This window comes from Leptonychotes weddellii, chromosome 13 (assembly GCF_054177405.1).
Source record: "Leptonychotes weddellii isolate Sample4059 chromosome 13, ASM5417740v2, whole genome shotgun sequence".
In the NCBI taxonomy this organism is placed as follows: domain Eukaryota; kingdom Metazoa; phylum Chordata; class Mammalia; order Carnivora; family Phocidae; genus Leptonychotes; species Leptonychotes weddellii.
In genome coordinates, this window is record NC_138381.1 from 18,730,235 (window position 1) to 18,747,161 (window position 16,927).

A 16,927-nucleotide genomic window follows, 5' to 3' on the forward strand; every position below is an offset into this window, starting at 1 on the left:
AGATCTAATTTAATATAGCTCAATCTTCCAGTGATAGAGCTCAGACATGTAGGAGACCTCTATTCTAACCCTGCCATTTACAACTGAAGAAATCAAGGCCCCAAGAGAAGTGACACAACCAACTTAATAATCGTGGTCAGACCCTCCCTGCTGTCTTTCACGCTAGGAGCCACCCATTCGTCCCAGCTCTGGATGAAGGGCAGACAGTCCATTAAAGAGCCCATTAGAGCTCCTTCAGAAAACAAAGAGAAGCAAGTAAATCAAGTCCCAGAGTTGGAAAGGAATAGGAAGATATCCTAGAATGCTTATCCCTGGGCCTCACAACAGACTGACTAAATCTGAGGGGTGCTGTACTCTGCTTGGATGACTCCTATATGTACCAAACTCTGAGAACCACTAGTTTAGAAAATGTTTTAAAGAGAATTCCCTGAAACTTTTAGGAAGAAATATTGTTCCTTGTGTGAAAAATGACCCTAAATCTTCAAACTATGTGGCTAATCTCTATTTATTCATTGAACATATGCCAGGCATTATGCTACATGCTAAGGGAACAATTTCTCAGCTCTCTTGAAGCCATACCAGAGAGGGGTGCATGTGTGTGTGTGTGTGGTTTTATCCTTTCAAAAGGCTTCTCATAAATGTATTCACCATTTTTAGTTTAAAAATTCTAACTTGAATCAACTAAAACAGTATCATTTAATTTCAGCTTCTAAAATATACTAACAATGAAAACATTATGGAAGAGGAGAGAAGTGGGAAAGTGATTTGTCCCAAAGAGCAGTAAAACATGATGCCTGCCAAAAAATGGCTCTTGGGCCTATAGGCTATAAAAATCCATGTGAATGAAATGTTTCAATAGCATTGAACTTTGGGGCGCCTGGGTGGCTCAGTTGGTTAAGCGAATGCCTTCGGCTCAGGTCATGATCCCGGAGTCCTGGGATTGAGTCCCGCATCGGGCTCCCTGCTCAGCGGGGAGTCTGCTTCTCCCTCTGACCCTACCCCCTCTTGTGCTCTCTCTCTCTCAAATAAATAAAATAAAATCTTTAAAAAAAAAATAGCATTGAACTTTGATGATAATGTCAGCAAACAAATGATATTGCACTGGAAATGACTACAAATTAAGCTTTTTTTCCAGACTGGCTACATGTTTGATACACTGCTAGTTATCCCTAATTACCATTCTTTCACTTTCCTACTAAGCAAACCTCAACATTTTTAGCTGGGCACATGCCTACCAACAACAAAGGCTACATTACCCAACTACCCATGTAGCAAGGTGTGACCTTATGACTAAATTCTGGCCCGAGGCACAAAAGCAGAAGAGAGGTGTGCAACTTCTGGGTCATGTCCTTAAGAGCAAGGGGTATGCCCCTTTTCCCCCCTTTGCTCTTCCCTTTTGTTGGAATGCAGATCAGTGAGTGAGCCATCCTACAACACAGAGATTAGGATGATATTCTATGACCAGGAGAGCAGCCAGCTGAAACAAACCTTAGACCCGTAAAGCCTTAATAATGGAGACCTACTGTAGCACCCTAGATTTCTGTCACAGCTGAATTATATCCTTAGTAATATTCTTTTTTTTTTTTTTAAAGATTTTATTTATTTATCTGAGACAGAGAGAATGAGAGAGACAGAGAGCACCTGAGAGGGGGGAGGGTCAGAGGGAGAAGCAGGCTCCCTGCGGAGCAGGGAGCCTGATGTGGGACTTGATCCCGGGACTCCAGGATCATGACCTGAGCCGAAGGCAGTCGCTTAACCAACTGAGCCACCCAGGCGCCCTCCTTAGTAATATTCTATCTGATGATGATATGGAGACACTACCTCACTTTGGCCCTGGAACACCATAACCACAGAGCAGATAAAATTTCACAAGCATTCATTTGCATCTACAACCTATTTTTTTTTAAAGATTTATTTATTTATTTATTTATTTGACAGAGAGACACAGCGAGAGAGGGAACACAAGCAGAGGGAGTGGAAGAGGGAGAAGCAGGCCTCCCACCGAGCAGGGAGCCTGATGCGGGGCTCAATCCCAGGACCCTGGGATCATGACCTGAGCCGAAGGCAGACACTTAACGACTGAGCCACCCAGGCGCCCCTACAACTTATTTTGATAGCCCATAGAGGAGTTAAGTAATTTCTGATACTTGGGTAATAACTGGAATGTTCTACTTTCAGAATGCCTAATTAATTAAAGAGTTGTGAGACGTCATTTCCAAATACTGAAAACATACATTATCATGAAATTCATATGATCTCTACTTTGTCAAAGAACACTTCTTATGCAGGTATTACTACCTTACTCAAGAAGACAGAGTAGAACACACTTGGTTTAGTATAAGCTGCCGGGTGTGTATGGGTAAATCCAGGATCGTCACTCTGCCCAACACCCAGGGGTGCTTTTGCATCTCAGGTTGTAAAAATGATGACTCTTGCAGCTGTGTTTCAAATCATGTTCATAGTCATACGCTTTATCCCTGGGTGTATTTCATAGTGAAGGATATGCCCTGTGAAGACTCCTCAACCTCTGGTGGATTCTCAGCCACGAGAATTTGGAAACCTTTGTCAGTTAATCAAGTAGTGAAAGTGCTTTTATTTGGCCATTCTTTAGCCAAAAGAACTTGGTGGTTTCTTTCAAATTCACCTATTAATGCTATGTCATATAGCTTTATTTTCACCCACCATAAAGACTCAACTTAAATATCACTATGGCCTGAGGTCAATTAAAACACCTTTGGTCTACTAACTGGCTGAGTCCAGTCCATTCTCTGACTTTTTTTTTTTAAAGATTTTATTTATTTATTTGACAGAGACAGTGAGAGAGGGAACACAAGCAGGGGGAGTGGGAGAGGGAGAAGCAGGCTTCCTGCAGAGCAGGGAGCCCAATGCGGGGCTCGATCCCAGGACCCTGAGATCATGACCCGAGCCGAAGGCAGACGCTTAACAACTGAGCCACCCAGGCACCCCACATTCTCTGATTTTTGGCAATTTTTAGGGAAAAGGATAATTTTAATCCATATTTATTATTTGATTGACACAGTAACTAACAAACCAGACAAGAGGTTTAAAAATACAGCGTAGTCAGTAATATTATATTTAATAATTATAACTAACAAACTAGACAAGAAGTTTAAAAATATAGTGCAGTTAGTTGAATTGCCTTATTCAACTACTTTAAATGTATGAAAAAATCATTATGAAAATATACCAAAGGTGCAAAGAAATTTTCAAAAACTCTTTCATAATTAGTATTTAGTCTATCACTGCTTTGCATAAAACCATTACATGTAGAAGTTTAAAAAAAGGAAAGTTTTACAGATTCTCTTATGTGATTATAATAAAAGATAAGGGTGGTTCTTTTTTTAATTCAATTCCCAATATCTATGACAGATGTCATCTCAACAAATTAAAATTAATGAAGGGTTATGTAACATCTTGGACCAACAATATTATTAGTACTACTCAAAATAGAAACAAGCAACTGGGGGCGCCTGAGTGGCTCAGTCAGTTAAGCATCCGCCTTCAGCTCATGTCATGATTGCAGGGTTCTGGGATGGAGCTAGCGTTGGGCTCCCTGCTGGGTGGAGAGCCTGCTTCTCCCTCTCCCTCTGCCCCTCCCCCCCCCACTCGTGCTCTCTCACTCTCTCTCGCTCTCACCCTATCTCAAATAAATAAATAAAATCTTAAAAAAAAAAAACAAGCAACTGTCTGATCCATATCAGTGATTTTTCTCTAATCCACATTATACTAGATTCCATTCTAAGTCTACTTAAAAACATCAGATGTGTTTTTATTGGTAGAATATTGGGGGTTTTATTGAGAATGTACTACTACTAGACATTTCTCTGGGCAATGGGGATTTATACAGTGATAAATGTAACAGACAAGCACTTGTCCTATTAGAGTTCACATTCTAGTCTTATCACAGATTGTCACACATGTAACATTTGACTTTTGACTATAAATGTAAAAGTTTGTTGAAATAATAGTTATGTTTCATTGTGAATAAATGCATGTAATCATGTTTGAGTTAAAAGGACCCTAGACATTTAGGTCGAACTCCAATGAATGAAAGTGAAATCTTACTCCAGCCTCTGTGTGCCACTTGCAGCAATCGGGAATTCATCCGTTTTCCAGGGTTCAATACTCCTCTCTGGGTTGACTCTCCTGCCACCTCATTCTTCTCTGTGTTGAGTCAAAGTCTTCCTCTCAGTAACTTCAACCTGCTTACCCTGGTTCTGCTCTCTAAAGAGATAAATGAAATACATCAAATTCTTCTCCTAAATAAGACTTAATTATTTTGACAACTCACCGTGTCCCTCATTGTTCAGGTTTTTTTTTGAAATCTACTTCTTAAAAGGCAAAAGTTAACTCTCTGATAATTTTTAATGCGTAAAAGGTTTTTTAAAAAAGCACCACAGCACCATCTCTTGTTGCAATATGTCACTGCAACTTCCTAAATAGGTCTTTAACACCTGCACCCGTGATCTGGAGCCAAAGGGCATATGATTTCCTCTCTTAGAATGTGTAATGGGCATATGGATGTTCAATGTAAAATTCTTTATATCCCTTTGTATATTTGAAACATTTACTAGTTTAAAAAACAGCATGGCTAGGACATAGCAGTGTTACATAAATGAGCACACAATGAAGCTTGGAGGATAAGCAGGGGCTAAACTTGAGGTCTCATGGGTTGTGCCAAGTTTTAGTGATTTTCTCCTCCGCAAGTACCATCAACATTGATTTAAGCCTATCAATTACCAAGAATTCTAAATAACAGAATCCAAATTTGTAAGTTTATTACTATCTGCATTGCTATTTTCTTTTTATGACTGTTCTCCAGCATTTCAGCAGATAGCAGACACAAGTAAATGTTTACTCAAAGTAGTTAATTGGGTGCCTTCATAAGATTACTTCAAAAGAGAGTAGAAAACAAATTTTTAATTGGAAACAGTGATAACACATTTATAAATACTTAAATATCAAAATGATTTAAAGAGAAAATGAAATGAAAATAATTTTATGCACTCTAAAAAGAAAATGTGGTAATACACAAATGTATTTAATATACCTTTGCCATTTAGATGTCTTTCTCTATTACATATGGAATTTGTGTATTGAAGACTAGAAGTTTGGAATAATAAAAGACTGCATTCACACTTAGTAACTTTTTATTTAACCATAACAGGTTTCCAGCATAAATTTGCATGAAAATTGTACTAAGAACTCAATAAAAGAGAGACTCTCTACATTAAATGGTCAGGTCTAATAAATGGTAATATTAAATCTAAGTGTTGTTTTAGGGGTAAAATTCATTATCATTATGATAGTTGAACCAGTCATTAAGTAAGTCTTGTTTTAAAAGTGGTTATTTTGGTAGTTGTTATATGTTGGCAATCATTGGCCATGAAATCACTTAATTACTAATAACAGATATAGGTTCTGGGGTGGGGTGATGATAGTGGATGTTAGGATTTAATTTGCAGGCACCTAACTACAGTTGCATAGAAGAGGTCATTATGAATTTGTCATTTTTGTCAAGTGGGAGTGATGGTGTGACTTACTGGATTTACTACCAACACAGGCAGAACTGGTTCAGATGAATAAGTAATGGATGACTTTGAATAACATGTCCAAAGAAATTATAGTGCTTATAGATTCAGGTGATAGGACACTGAAGGGTTTGATGAAGTTCTGTCGGTTGTATTAGTACATAGAGTAGAAATGGAACTGCAGAAATGATGGTGCACAGGGATGGTATTGAACTGTAGGACTGACTGATGCAGGGCTCTCTATCATGAAATTTCAGTAGAAGATGTGGTGCTGGCATGTTTTATGAATGTAATGCTATTATTGTGGCTAAGGACTTATTTGAAGGGGTGGGGGGCCTGCTAACTGTATCATGAGAGTAGATGACTTAAAATTTGTGGTTGCGCTTTCCATTAACAGGTAATGTCGATTTTGGAATTATACATTCAGCTAAAGTCATTATGGTGTTGTGATTGGGAAGTCAGCTGAGTTGGTAGCATGTGTATTTATGCCATTTATACTTGGGGTGGTGGCAGTGGAGGTTGAAGATAGTATTTTAGTTGAGTCAGAAGACAGACTAGATTTAGTCACTGAAGTGGAGGTAGCTATGACAAATAATGTAAATTCAGTTGAGGAGCAGAGCATAGTGTCTAGAGATCTAGAACATGAACTGATGGTGATTATTAAATTGATACAATGTTATCTGTCAACATATTTCACTTTTTTATTATGTTAAGTTAGCCACCATACAGTACATCATTAGTTTGTTCAATGATTCATTAGTTGTGTATATTTCAATAAAAAAGAACTTGTTCAGGGGAAGCAGTACTGGCTGTTGTGCTCGCAGCCTCCGTGGAAGTACTCCTCATCATTGTAGTTGCAGTTCAGTTGAAGTGGGGGCAATTCCTGTGGTTGTGGGTTCAGGAGACTGGTATAAATTGTAATGGTGACTGTAGTGGTTGTAGGTTCATTAGAACCTGTTGTAATTGTAGCATCAGTGGTCATACTGGCAAGTGTCACAGTAGTCACAGTAGTTGGTTAAGATGAAATGGTGGCTGCTATGGTGGTTCTAGGTTCAGGAGAAGTAGTAGTGGTGGCTGTGGTGGCTGTAGCCTCAGTGGTAGTGCTGGCAGTTGTTGTGTTAGTCAGTTAAGATGAAGTGGTGGCTCTGTGGTGGTTATAGGTCTCATAGAAGCACTAGTGGTGGCCATGGTAGTTGTAGGTTCAGGAGAGGTTGTCATGGTGGCCATGGTGGCTGTAGCCTCAGTCAGCGGTAGCACTAGCAGTAGTTCTGGGGGTCTGTTCAGATGCTGTGGTGGCTGCTATGGGAGTTCTAGGTTTGGTAGAGACAATGTTTGTGTCTGTGGTGGTGGTTGGTTCAGTAGAAGTTACCCTGGTGGCTGTGGTGGCTGTAGGTTCCAAAGAAGTGGTAGTGGTGGCCCTGCTGGTTGTAGGTTTGGTGGAAGTTGTACTGGTGGCCATGGTGGTTATAGGTTCAGTAGAAGTTGTAAGTGGTGGTCATGACGGTTGTAGTGTCAGCGGTAGTGCTGGCAGTGGTTGTGGCAGTAGGTTCAGATGACGTGGTGACTGAAGTGCTGGTTGTAGGTTCAGTAGAAATGATACTGGTGACCCTGCTGGGTGTAAGTTCAGTAGAAGTTATAGTGGTGGCTGTGGTGGCTGTGGTGGTTTTTGGTTGGTGGAAGTTATGCTGGTGTCTGCAGTAGTTGTAGCCTCAGTGGTAGTGCTGGCAGTTATTGTGGTGGTTGGTTCAGATGCTGTTGTGGTGGCAAATTCGGTAGAGAAAATAGTGGTGGCTGTGGTGGTTGTAGGTTCAGCAGAAGTTGTAGTAGTGGCTTTAGTGGTTATAGCCTCAGTGGTAGTGCTGGAAGTTATTATGGTAGTCAGTTCTGATGAAGTGGTGGCTGTAGTGGTTGTTGTAGGTTCAGATGAAGTGGTGGCCATGGTGGTTGTAGGTTCAATGGAGGTTGGAGTGGTGGCCAAGGTGGCTATAGATTTGGTAGAAGTGATAGTGGTGGCCCTGGTGGTTGCAGGTTTGGTAGAAGTTGTAGCGGTGGCCATGGTGGTTGTACCTTCAGTAGAAGTTATAGTGGTGGCTGTGGGGGTTGTAGGTTCAGTAGAAGTTGTAGTTGTATCTGTAGTGGTTGTAGCCTCATTGGTAGTGCTGGCAATTATTGTGGTAGTGGGTTCTGATGTTGTGGTGGTGGCTGTGGTGGTTATAGGTTCAGTAGAAACAATAGTGGTGGTTGTGGTGGTTGTAGGTTCGGTAGAGGTTGTAATGGTGGCCACTGTGGTGGTAGGTTCTGTAGAAGCTGTAGTAGTGACCATGGTGGTTTTAGGTTCAGTAGAAGTTACAGTGGTGGCCGCAGTGGTTTTAAGTTCCATAGAAGTTTTAGTGGTATCTGTGGTGGTTGTAGACTCAGGGGTAGTGCTAGCAGTTATTGTGGTGGTCGGTTCAGACGCTGTGGTGGCTGCTGTTGTGGTGGTAAGTTTGGTAGAAACAGAAGTGGTGGCCATGGTGGTTGTAGGTTCAACAGAAGTTATAGTGGTGTCTGTGGTGCTTGTAGCCTCATTGGTAGTGCTGGCAGTTACTGTGGTGGTCAGTTCAGATGCTGAGGCAGCTGCTGTGGTAGCTATAGGTTCAGTAGAGACAAGAGTGGTGGCCATTGTGGTTGCGGGTTTGCTAGAAGTTGTAGTCATGGCCATGGTGGTTGTAGGTTCGGTAGAGGTTGTAATGGTGGCCACTGTGGTTGTAGGTTCCATAGAAGTTGTAGTAGTGACCATGGTAGTCTTAGGTTCAGTAGAAGTTACAGTGGTGGCCACAGTGGTTATAAGTTCCACAGAAGTTATAGTGGTATCTGTGGTGGTTGTAGACTCAGCAGTAGTGCCAGCAATTGTTGTGAGAGTTGGTACTGATGATGTGGTGACTGCTGTGGTGGTTGTAGGTTCGATTGAGAGAGTATTGGTGGCTGTGGTGGTTGTAGGTTCTGTAGAGGGAGCAGTGGTGCCCATGGTGGTTGTAGCCTCAGTGGTTGTGCTGGCAATCTTTGTGGTAGGGAGTTCAAGTGAATTGGTGACTGTTGCTGTGGTTGTAGGTTCAGCAGAAGCAACAGTAGTGGCTATTGTGGTTTTCACCTCAGTGGTATTGCTGGGAGTCATTGTGGTATTTGGTTTAGTCGAAGTGTTTGTTCCTGCTATTGTTTTATGTTCAGTAGAAGTGGTAGAAGTTGTAGTGGTGGCTGCTGCTATTATAGTGTCAGCAGAAGCAGTAGTTTTTGTACTAGTTGGTTCTGTTGAAGTGCTAGCAGTGGTTGTAGTGATGGTAGTGGAATCAGATGTTGCGGTAGAATGTGTTACAGTAATAGGTACTGTCGTTTCAGAACTAGTAGATGAAGTTGTCCCGTGGTTTTGAGGGAGCTGAATAGTAATGGAGGCATTATTATTTTTCCTATTATACACCAGACACTCTATGAGTACTCCGATGGTTGTTGTTAGTGCACAGGCTAAGAGACAAGCCAGGAAGATTCTCCAAAGAGACCAGTCACTGAAGAAATTTCGTGTCACCTGGAAAGGATTTAAATAAGATTACTGCAAATGAAACCAAATGTCTCAAGCAAAACTAATGCCTTCAGTAATTCTTTTTATATATAGATCACTTCATTTAAAGGATGTATAAACGTAAGAAACTATCTTAATAGTATCAGTAAGAAATATTGACTTAAATTTAAGTTTTTATTTAGGAAAGACTTTGTCCTTATACTGTATTTAATATAGGAACAAAGAAACTTCCACTGACTTTCATGCTTTCTTTTCATATATCTGCATTTCAAACTAAGAAAAATCATAAGTGTCTTCTTGGAAACTCCTTATTCTTCCCACTGTCAAAAGAACTATCTATACATGTGTGGATGACTGTGGCAGACTGATATGAGGGACTCCAAAGATCTGATTAAATTTTCTTCCCCTTTGGGCCTTTCATAAATTTGTCTGCTTTGGATCCTTCTACTTTAACAGCATTAATTAATGCCTTATCAAATTTTCTGGCTAACTTTTCATACAGGTTAGTATTTGGCAGCATGAAATTCAGAGTCTGAAAACATTTATAAAATCCATTTTCTGCTACCACCAGCTATTTTTATTTGGTAAGATGTTTCTGTGATCCTACTCTTTCATCTATAAAAATTCATATAATAAAATTAGAATAAGGAATTAATGTCAGTAAATTTACTTTTGTAAATTCTCAAGTACTATGCATACATAATTTGTTATTGTAGAGGAAATACTGCATAGTGTTAAAACATGTAAGACTTGAGATCAGAGAGCCTTTTTTTTTTTAAGATTTTATTTATTTATTTGTTTATTTGAGAGAGAGAATGAGAAACAGCATGAGAGGGGAGAGGGTCAGAGGGAAGAGCAGGCTCACCGCTGAGCCGGGAGCCCGATGTGGGACTCGATCCCAGGACTCTGGGATCATGACCTGAGCTGAAGGCAGTTGCTTAACCAACTGAGCCACCCAGGCGCCCAAGATCAGAGAGTCTTGAATCTAAATCCCATACCTTTAATATTCTGAGCAAGTTTCTTAATTTGTCTAAATATCAGCTTGACTTATATCAAAATTGGGGGTAATAATATCTACCTGAATGTGTTGTTGAGAAAATTAAATGTACTTTCATTTTTTTATTTTTTTTTTAAAGATTTTATTTATTTATTTGACAGAGAGAGACACAGTGAGAGAGGGAACACAAGCAGGGGGAGAGGGAAAGGGAGAAGCAGGCTTCCCGCCTACCAGGGAGCCCGATGTGGGGCTCGATCCCAGGACCCTGGGATCACGACCTGAGCTGAAGGCAGATGCTTAATGACTGAGCCACCCAGGTGCCCCGTTGTTGAGAAAATTAGAATAAGAAATTCCTCTAGGGCGCCTGGGTGGCTCAGTTGGTTGAGCGACTGCCTTCGGCTCAGGTCATGATCCTGGAGTCCCAGGATCGAGTCCCGCATCGGGCTCCCTGCTCGGCGGAGAGTCTGCTTCTCCCTCTGATCCTCCCCCCTCTCATGCTCTCTCTCTCTATCTCATTCTCTCTCTCAAATAAATAAATAAAAAATCTTTAAAAAAAAGAAATTCCTCTATAATTAGATTTTTGCAGAAGGCAGTACACTGTAGTAATTAAGAGCATAGGCACTGGAGTCTAACAGATTCAGGTTTAAATTTAAGTCCACCTTTCACCCGATAGACAGTGGCATTTGGAAATTTGCATTATCATGCAAAGCCTCGATGCCCTCACATGGATGACATCACCTATTTCACAGGGTTGATGTAAATAGTAAATAATAAAACTGTATGCGTAACATTTTCCTAGCACTTACTAAGTATTCAAAGAAACATTTGGTTTCACTAGTTAGCTCATTATTATCCCCTTTCTTATGACTGAAGACAGATCACTAAAGGAAACACAGAGTTAGGGTTAGGGTTAGAAAAGTCTTTGAAGCATGCAGAGTAGCTCTTAAATGTCCCAAAATATGGGACTCTGGGGTGCCTGGGTGGCTCAGTTGGTTAAGCGACTGCCTTCGGCTCAGGTCATGATCCTGGAGTCCCAGGATCGAGTCCCGCATCGGGCTCCCTGCTCGGCAGGGAGCCTGCTTCTCCCTCTGACCCTCCCCCCCCTCATGTGCTCTCTCTCTCTCTCTCATTCTCTCTGGCTCAAATAAATAAATAAAATCTTAAAAAAAAAAAATGGGACTCTGTTTCAGACAATAAACCCCAGTTTAGGTGTTGTGAGCGATGCTCACAGGAAATCAGGAGCAGTGCAAAGGCACTGGGTACCAAGGCTGAGGGAATTCAGGGCACCAAATAAGAGAGCCCAAAGATAATAAATGAAGACCCCCATAAATCAATCTCTTCTGCATTCCTTCTCAGTGACTTGACATGTTCAAAGGATGTTATAGATTTTCAAAAGAATAATGGTAATGTTAACTGATTGGATGCTTTCCCTCCAAAATATTAGATCAAGAGCATTTCCATGTAGATTACATCATAACCTGGAGAAACAGTGTTGCCCCAAACATTACCTGACAATGTTGGAATTCTCTGTTTGGAAATTCTGAGTGTCCAAGGGTCCCCGTGTTGGTACAGACCCCAGTTAGATCAGTACCAACATCACCAGTTACATCAGTTGATGTTGGAAACTGACATGATGAACTGTGAACTTCATGGTTTCTTTGGTTCAATGACTGTGCATAGAAAAGAATGGAGGGAAAAAAAGAAGTTATTATATTTGATGCCTAAAGTGATATATTCTGACAAATATAAATCAGACTGTTAAATATTATGACATACTTGACCAAATAAGATCATTGGAAACCTGATTAAAGAACAAAATAATACACTCATTATATTTATTCTTAAAACATGGAAATCTAGTTATGTCATCCTAAGTTATATTTAATTATTTTATAAAATTATTGATGCTAAAATCCAGGAACAGACATTATCTTTCATCCTTGTCATATTTAATACATTTGTTAAATATCATTACATTCCAAGTTGGTGTAGGGAGATAATATTTTTAGAAGTCCCACTATGAAAATTCTAGAGACCTTAAGGCTTATCAAGAACAACTCTTTTGAGAAAACCAAGATCTAAAGGGGTGAAGTGAGATTCTGGATTTAGTAAATTGCAAAAAGCCACTTCTCCCACTGCAATAAACAAACAAACAAAAAGGAAGAGCTTTGAAAAAAATGGAAATTAGATTATCTAAAATTTAAAAGAGGAAAGAACTTTTCCAAAGTGATCTAACACCATAGGCCATCTTCTTGTCTGGGGGCATTTGTGGATTCTGAGTATGAGCCTGAGGTTCTAATTACCAAAAGAGGCCAACAAAACTTTTGGTATTCATGCGAGGCTGACATGACATATTTGAAAATAAAGGAGCCCCAATGCAAGGCCTTTTTAATGTTCTGAGATAGCTCCAGAGGCTAGGGGCCTGGGACAGAAAGGCAGAGTAAAGTCTATAGCAGTATCAAAGTGAACAGAAGATAAAATCATTCTAGAAGGAGACTTCCACAGACACAAGACTGGTTCTCCACTTAGGACATTTGTCAGATTTTGAGGCTTCCTGGCATAGGAAGCTAAAGAGTTGACCATGACTCCTTTGAAGGTCAGTCTCTCAAAAACATAGGTACAAATATTCTCTAAACAAAATAGTAGTAAATTAGATCCAAAAATATATAAAAATCTAAAAATTTCACAAACATTTATGATAAAATTTCTCAGCAAACTAGTAATGGAAGGATTTTCCATAATCTGATAAAGAATAGCTCCATGAAACTGAAAGCTAATGTCATAATTAATGGTGAAATATTTCACACTTTCCCCCTGAATTTGAGGAAAAATGCAAGATGTTCACTTTTATCACTTCCATTCAATATTACATTGGAGGTCTTAGCCAGTGCATTAGGTTAAGAAAACAAAATGTTTTAAAATTTGAAAAAAAGAATAATGATATGACTGAGTTTACAGAAAATCCGAAAGAATCTACAAAGAAAATATTATAATGAATTAATGAGGTCACTGGATACAAGATAAGAATACAAAAATCAATTGGATTTCTATAAAATAGCAAGAAAACATTTGAAATTGAACTTAATATGCCATTTAAAACAACACAAAAAGCATCTAGAAATAAATCTGAAAAGAAAAGTACTCAATCTGCTCAATCTCTACATTAAAACATCAAATCATTGCTAATAAAAGTTAAAGAAGACCAATATAAAAGAAAAAATAAGCCATGTTCATGGATTTGAAGAATTTAGGTATTAAGATATAAATGTTCACAAATTAATATGCAGATTCAATGATCTCCCAGTCAAAACTGCAGATGTATTTTAACAGAAATCAACAAGCTGATTCTAAAAATTTGTATAGAAATGAAAAGGATCTTGAATAGCCAAGATAACTTGAAGAACAATGTTTAAGTACGACCAAATTTCAAGATTTACTATAAAGATAGAGTAATCAAGACAGTGTAGTAGTGGTACAAGAGCAGATAAATAAGAACAATGGAGGGGCGCCTGAGTGGCTCAGTCGTTAAGCGTCTGCCTTCGGCTCAGGTCATGATCCCAGGATCCTGGGATCGAGCCCCACATAGGGCTCCCTGCTTAGAGGGAAACCTGCTTCTCCCTCTCCCATTCCCCCTGCTTGTGTTCCCTCTCTCGCTGTCTCTCTCTCTCTGTCAAATAAATAAATAAAATCTTTAAAAAAAAAAAAAGAACAATGGAATAGATTAGAGTCCTAAGACAGACCTACACATATACAGTCTCTTGATTTACAAAAAAGCATCAAGTCAGTAGAGACAGGATGACCTTTACAATTATCTGTACAGAAAAAAAATCTCCATATCGAAAAACAATGTTTAACCCTACTTCCCGCCATATATAAAAATGAATTTTAAATGGATCATAAATCTAAATGTGCAAGTGAAATAATCAAGCTTCCAGATAAAAACATAGGACCTTTTTATCTGAGTATCTTGACACTATGAAGACACAGTGAAAGAGTTGCAAGGCTAGAAGGTCCATGAAGAACATCTTCAGGGGAAGGGAGTGCTGATCTAGAATCAAGAGAACAATTTCTCCGCCTTATAATTTCCTTGTTAGGGCATAGGGACAAAAATATTTTTCCTCACAAAATGTAATTTTCCATTCAAATTTGTACTGATCTCACTCAGCACATTTCCATTGTTGTTCCCAATATCAAGGTCTCTAATCAGGCATGCACAGTTACATAAAATGCACAGCCCTGAATTGTTTCTTCTAAAAACATAAACAATAGTCAAATAATATTGCATATAACTGAATTCTAAATATTTCATCTGAATACAATTCTTTACCAAAAACAGAAATTCATAAGAAATTAAAGAGGCCAATCTGAAGGATTTGCTAGTTTGCTGCCCAGGCCTAGACTTCACTCACAGGATTACCTTCTGACATTCAAAGATATGTAGAAATCTTTGAACTATGGCAAATCTACACATTACACTAAAAAATCGAGGCAGTTAACACAAAATCTATATACTACATTTTAAAAAACATAACTTGTTAAATGCAATCAAATGCAGATTTATTGGCTTGTGCTTGAATTATGATAACTGTAGAGAATTAATTGAACAGAATATTAAATTGTTACCCCAAATTGCTAATATTTTAGATTAATGAATACTAAGCTAAATTTCTCAATTATGTATATATTGATATGCAGAAAAAAATACAAGTTTTCTAATTTTCTAAGTAGTAATAGAATAGCTAAAAATTGGCTTCCATGTAAAACTTTAAAGAATTCCTTTTTGGGAAGAACCGTGTTGGAATAAAGAAATATTAGGGTTGTATAAATATTGAAAATAAGACTCTGAGCCATCAGAAATATCACAGTGATGCCACAATACTCACCAGCTGGCTTTCGGAGTGTTCGATATTCACTACGTATTTCCCATGTTTTCTGCCCATTCTTGCACTGCCAGTATCACAAGCTACCAGAAGCATTTTTCAGCCTGTTCATTGCCCTTTATACCTGCAATCATGAGAAATAATTGAGTCAATTAATATTAAATCTACTATGAGACATCAGTGCCAGTGTGGATTAGACTAAATAAATAATTATTCTTTATATGGGATCCACCTTAACAGAAGAAGTGGGGCATTAAGCAATTAAGGATGCAAGAAAATCAAGCTACCTCTATGATTACATTCTCAATACTACTCCACCAAGCAGCCCGCCTAGCAGAAACTGCAACCATACAACCCTTCCTTCTCTCTCCTATCACATCTTTCACAGAACTTTCCCTTCTGACTTTATGAACAGCCCCGGACAGAATTCTGAAGTAAGTGAATGCTGCCATTGCTCTTTTACTAACAAGACATGGACATCTTTCCCCCATTATTGGCAACAACCACTGCTCCTCAAGTCTTGACCTTCTTAGGTTCCTCCCCAGCTCAAACATTTTTCCAATCTTCTTCTCTCTGCTTCTGGGGAAAAAAAATTAATCTAACTTGGTTTATACTTCCTTAAGCCCTAATTGAATACAGATACTTAATCTGATGAACAAACCTCTGTAAATGTTTTCACCAGGGTCCTTTCTCTTCCCTTCTCTGGGAACTATTTGGCATAGTTAGCCAGAAGATGACTTCTGATTCTGCTTGCAATTCAGTAACAGGACACATGGGCAGGCAGGGCTCTTCTAACTTCTTCAAATTATACTCAAAAGGAAAGGACTTTTTTCTTATCTGTAGAAGTCTCTTTGACAAGATCTAAAACACAACTGGCAAGAGATAAATAATATTTTTAAAGATTTTAATTATTTATTAGAAAGAGAGAGAGCGAGCGAGCAGGAGTGGGAGGAAGGGCAGATGGAGAAGCAGACTCCCCGCTGAGCAGGGAGCCCGATGCGGGACTTGATCCCTAGACCCCGGGATCATAACCTGAGCCGAAGGCAGATGCTTAACCAACTAAGCCACCCAGGCGCCCTGAGATAAATAATTTTTAACCTCGAGTGAAAAGTTATCAGTTGGCTCCCAACACATGTATCCAGGGAATCCCAAATAAAATTGGTGAAGTTGTTTGCAAATAATAGTGCTTAAATAACCTAAAATATCTAAAAAATATCTCTTAAGTAGTAATCAATCCATAGAGAATTTCTTGTAAACAAAGCAACAAAGTACTTTGTTGTTGTTGTTGTTGAAAATGTCTCATGTAGCACTTTTTAATCTGGCTAGATTATCTATCAGTTGTCAAAGGTAAGAATTACCTGATAACAGAACTGCAAGAGGTCGGAGAGATCTTGTAGTTCAGCCTTGTCATTTTAAAGGTGTGGAAATTTGTGTCCAGACAGGGAAAATGATGAAACCAGTTGTGCGGTGGAACATGGCTTCCTTTCAGTCTAATACTCTCTCCATAACTAGCTTGTTAACAGTGACTTCGTAGAAAGATGGACAGCCTAGTAGGAAGTCAAGCAAATGTCCTTTTGAAAACAAGTAAAACAAAGATTTCAAAGACCTAGAGTTGGAAATGATCCTAGATGGGATGCCTGTTATAAACCCAGAGTCATGTGAGACTTACTAACCCAGACATTTAGGGGCAGAATCTGGGAGTCTGATTTTTTGGCCAAAGGTCAAGTAGTCTTTATCAGACAATCTTTGAGAAATATTTTACAAAGCAATGATTCCAAGGGTGATCATGGGGTATCTTCATATCTTTAGGAAGAAAACTGTGTGTGTGAAGAAACCTCAATTTTCTTAAATTAAAAAAGGGGTAAGTTTTTAAATCGCTTATTCATTCAACAAGCGCGACTGAGTCCCTACTATATACCCGAGCATTGTGTAAGGTGCTGAGTGT

General features: G+C 39.0%; 1 protein-coding gene across 1 annotated transcript in view; it reads right to left on the reverse strand.

Moving 5' to 3' along the window:
- Positions 1–5,153: 5,153 nt before the first annotated feature.
- The window catches only part of LOC102741469 (uncharacterized), a 75,398-nt gene continuing 63,624 nt past the window's right edge, over positions 5,154–16,927 (reverse strand). The window contains exons 2-4 of the mRNA XM_031026872.2: positions 14,986–15,106; positions 11,611–11,772; positions 5,154–9,111 (exon numbers count right to left, since the gene is read on the reverse strand). Coding sequence (XP_030882732.2) covers positions 7,186–9,111; positions 11,611–11,772; positions 14,986–15,078 — 2,181 coding nt within the window. The 5' untranslated portion in view covers positions 15,079–15,106 and the 3' untranslated portion in view covers positions 5,154–7,185. The remainder of the gene's footprint in view (positions 9,112–11,610; positions 11,773–14,985; positions 15,107–16,927) is intronic.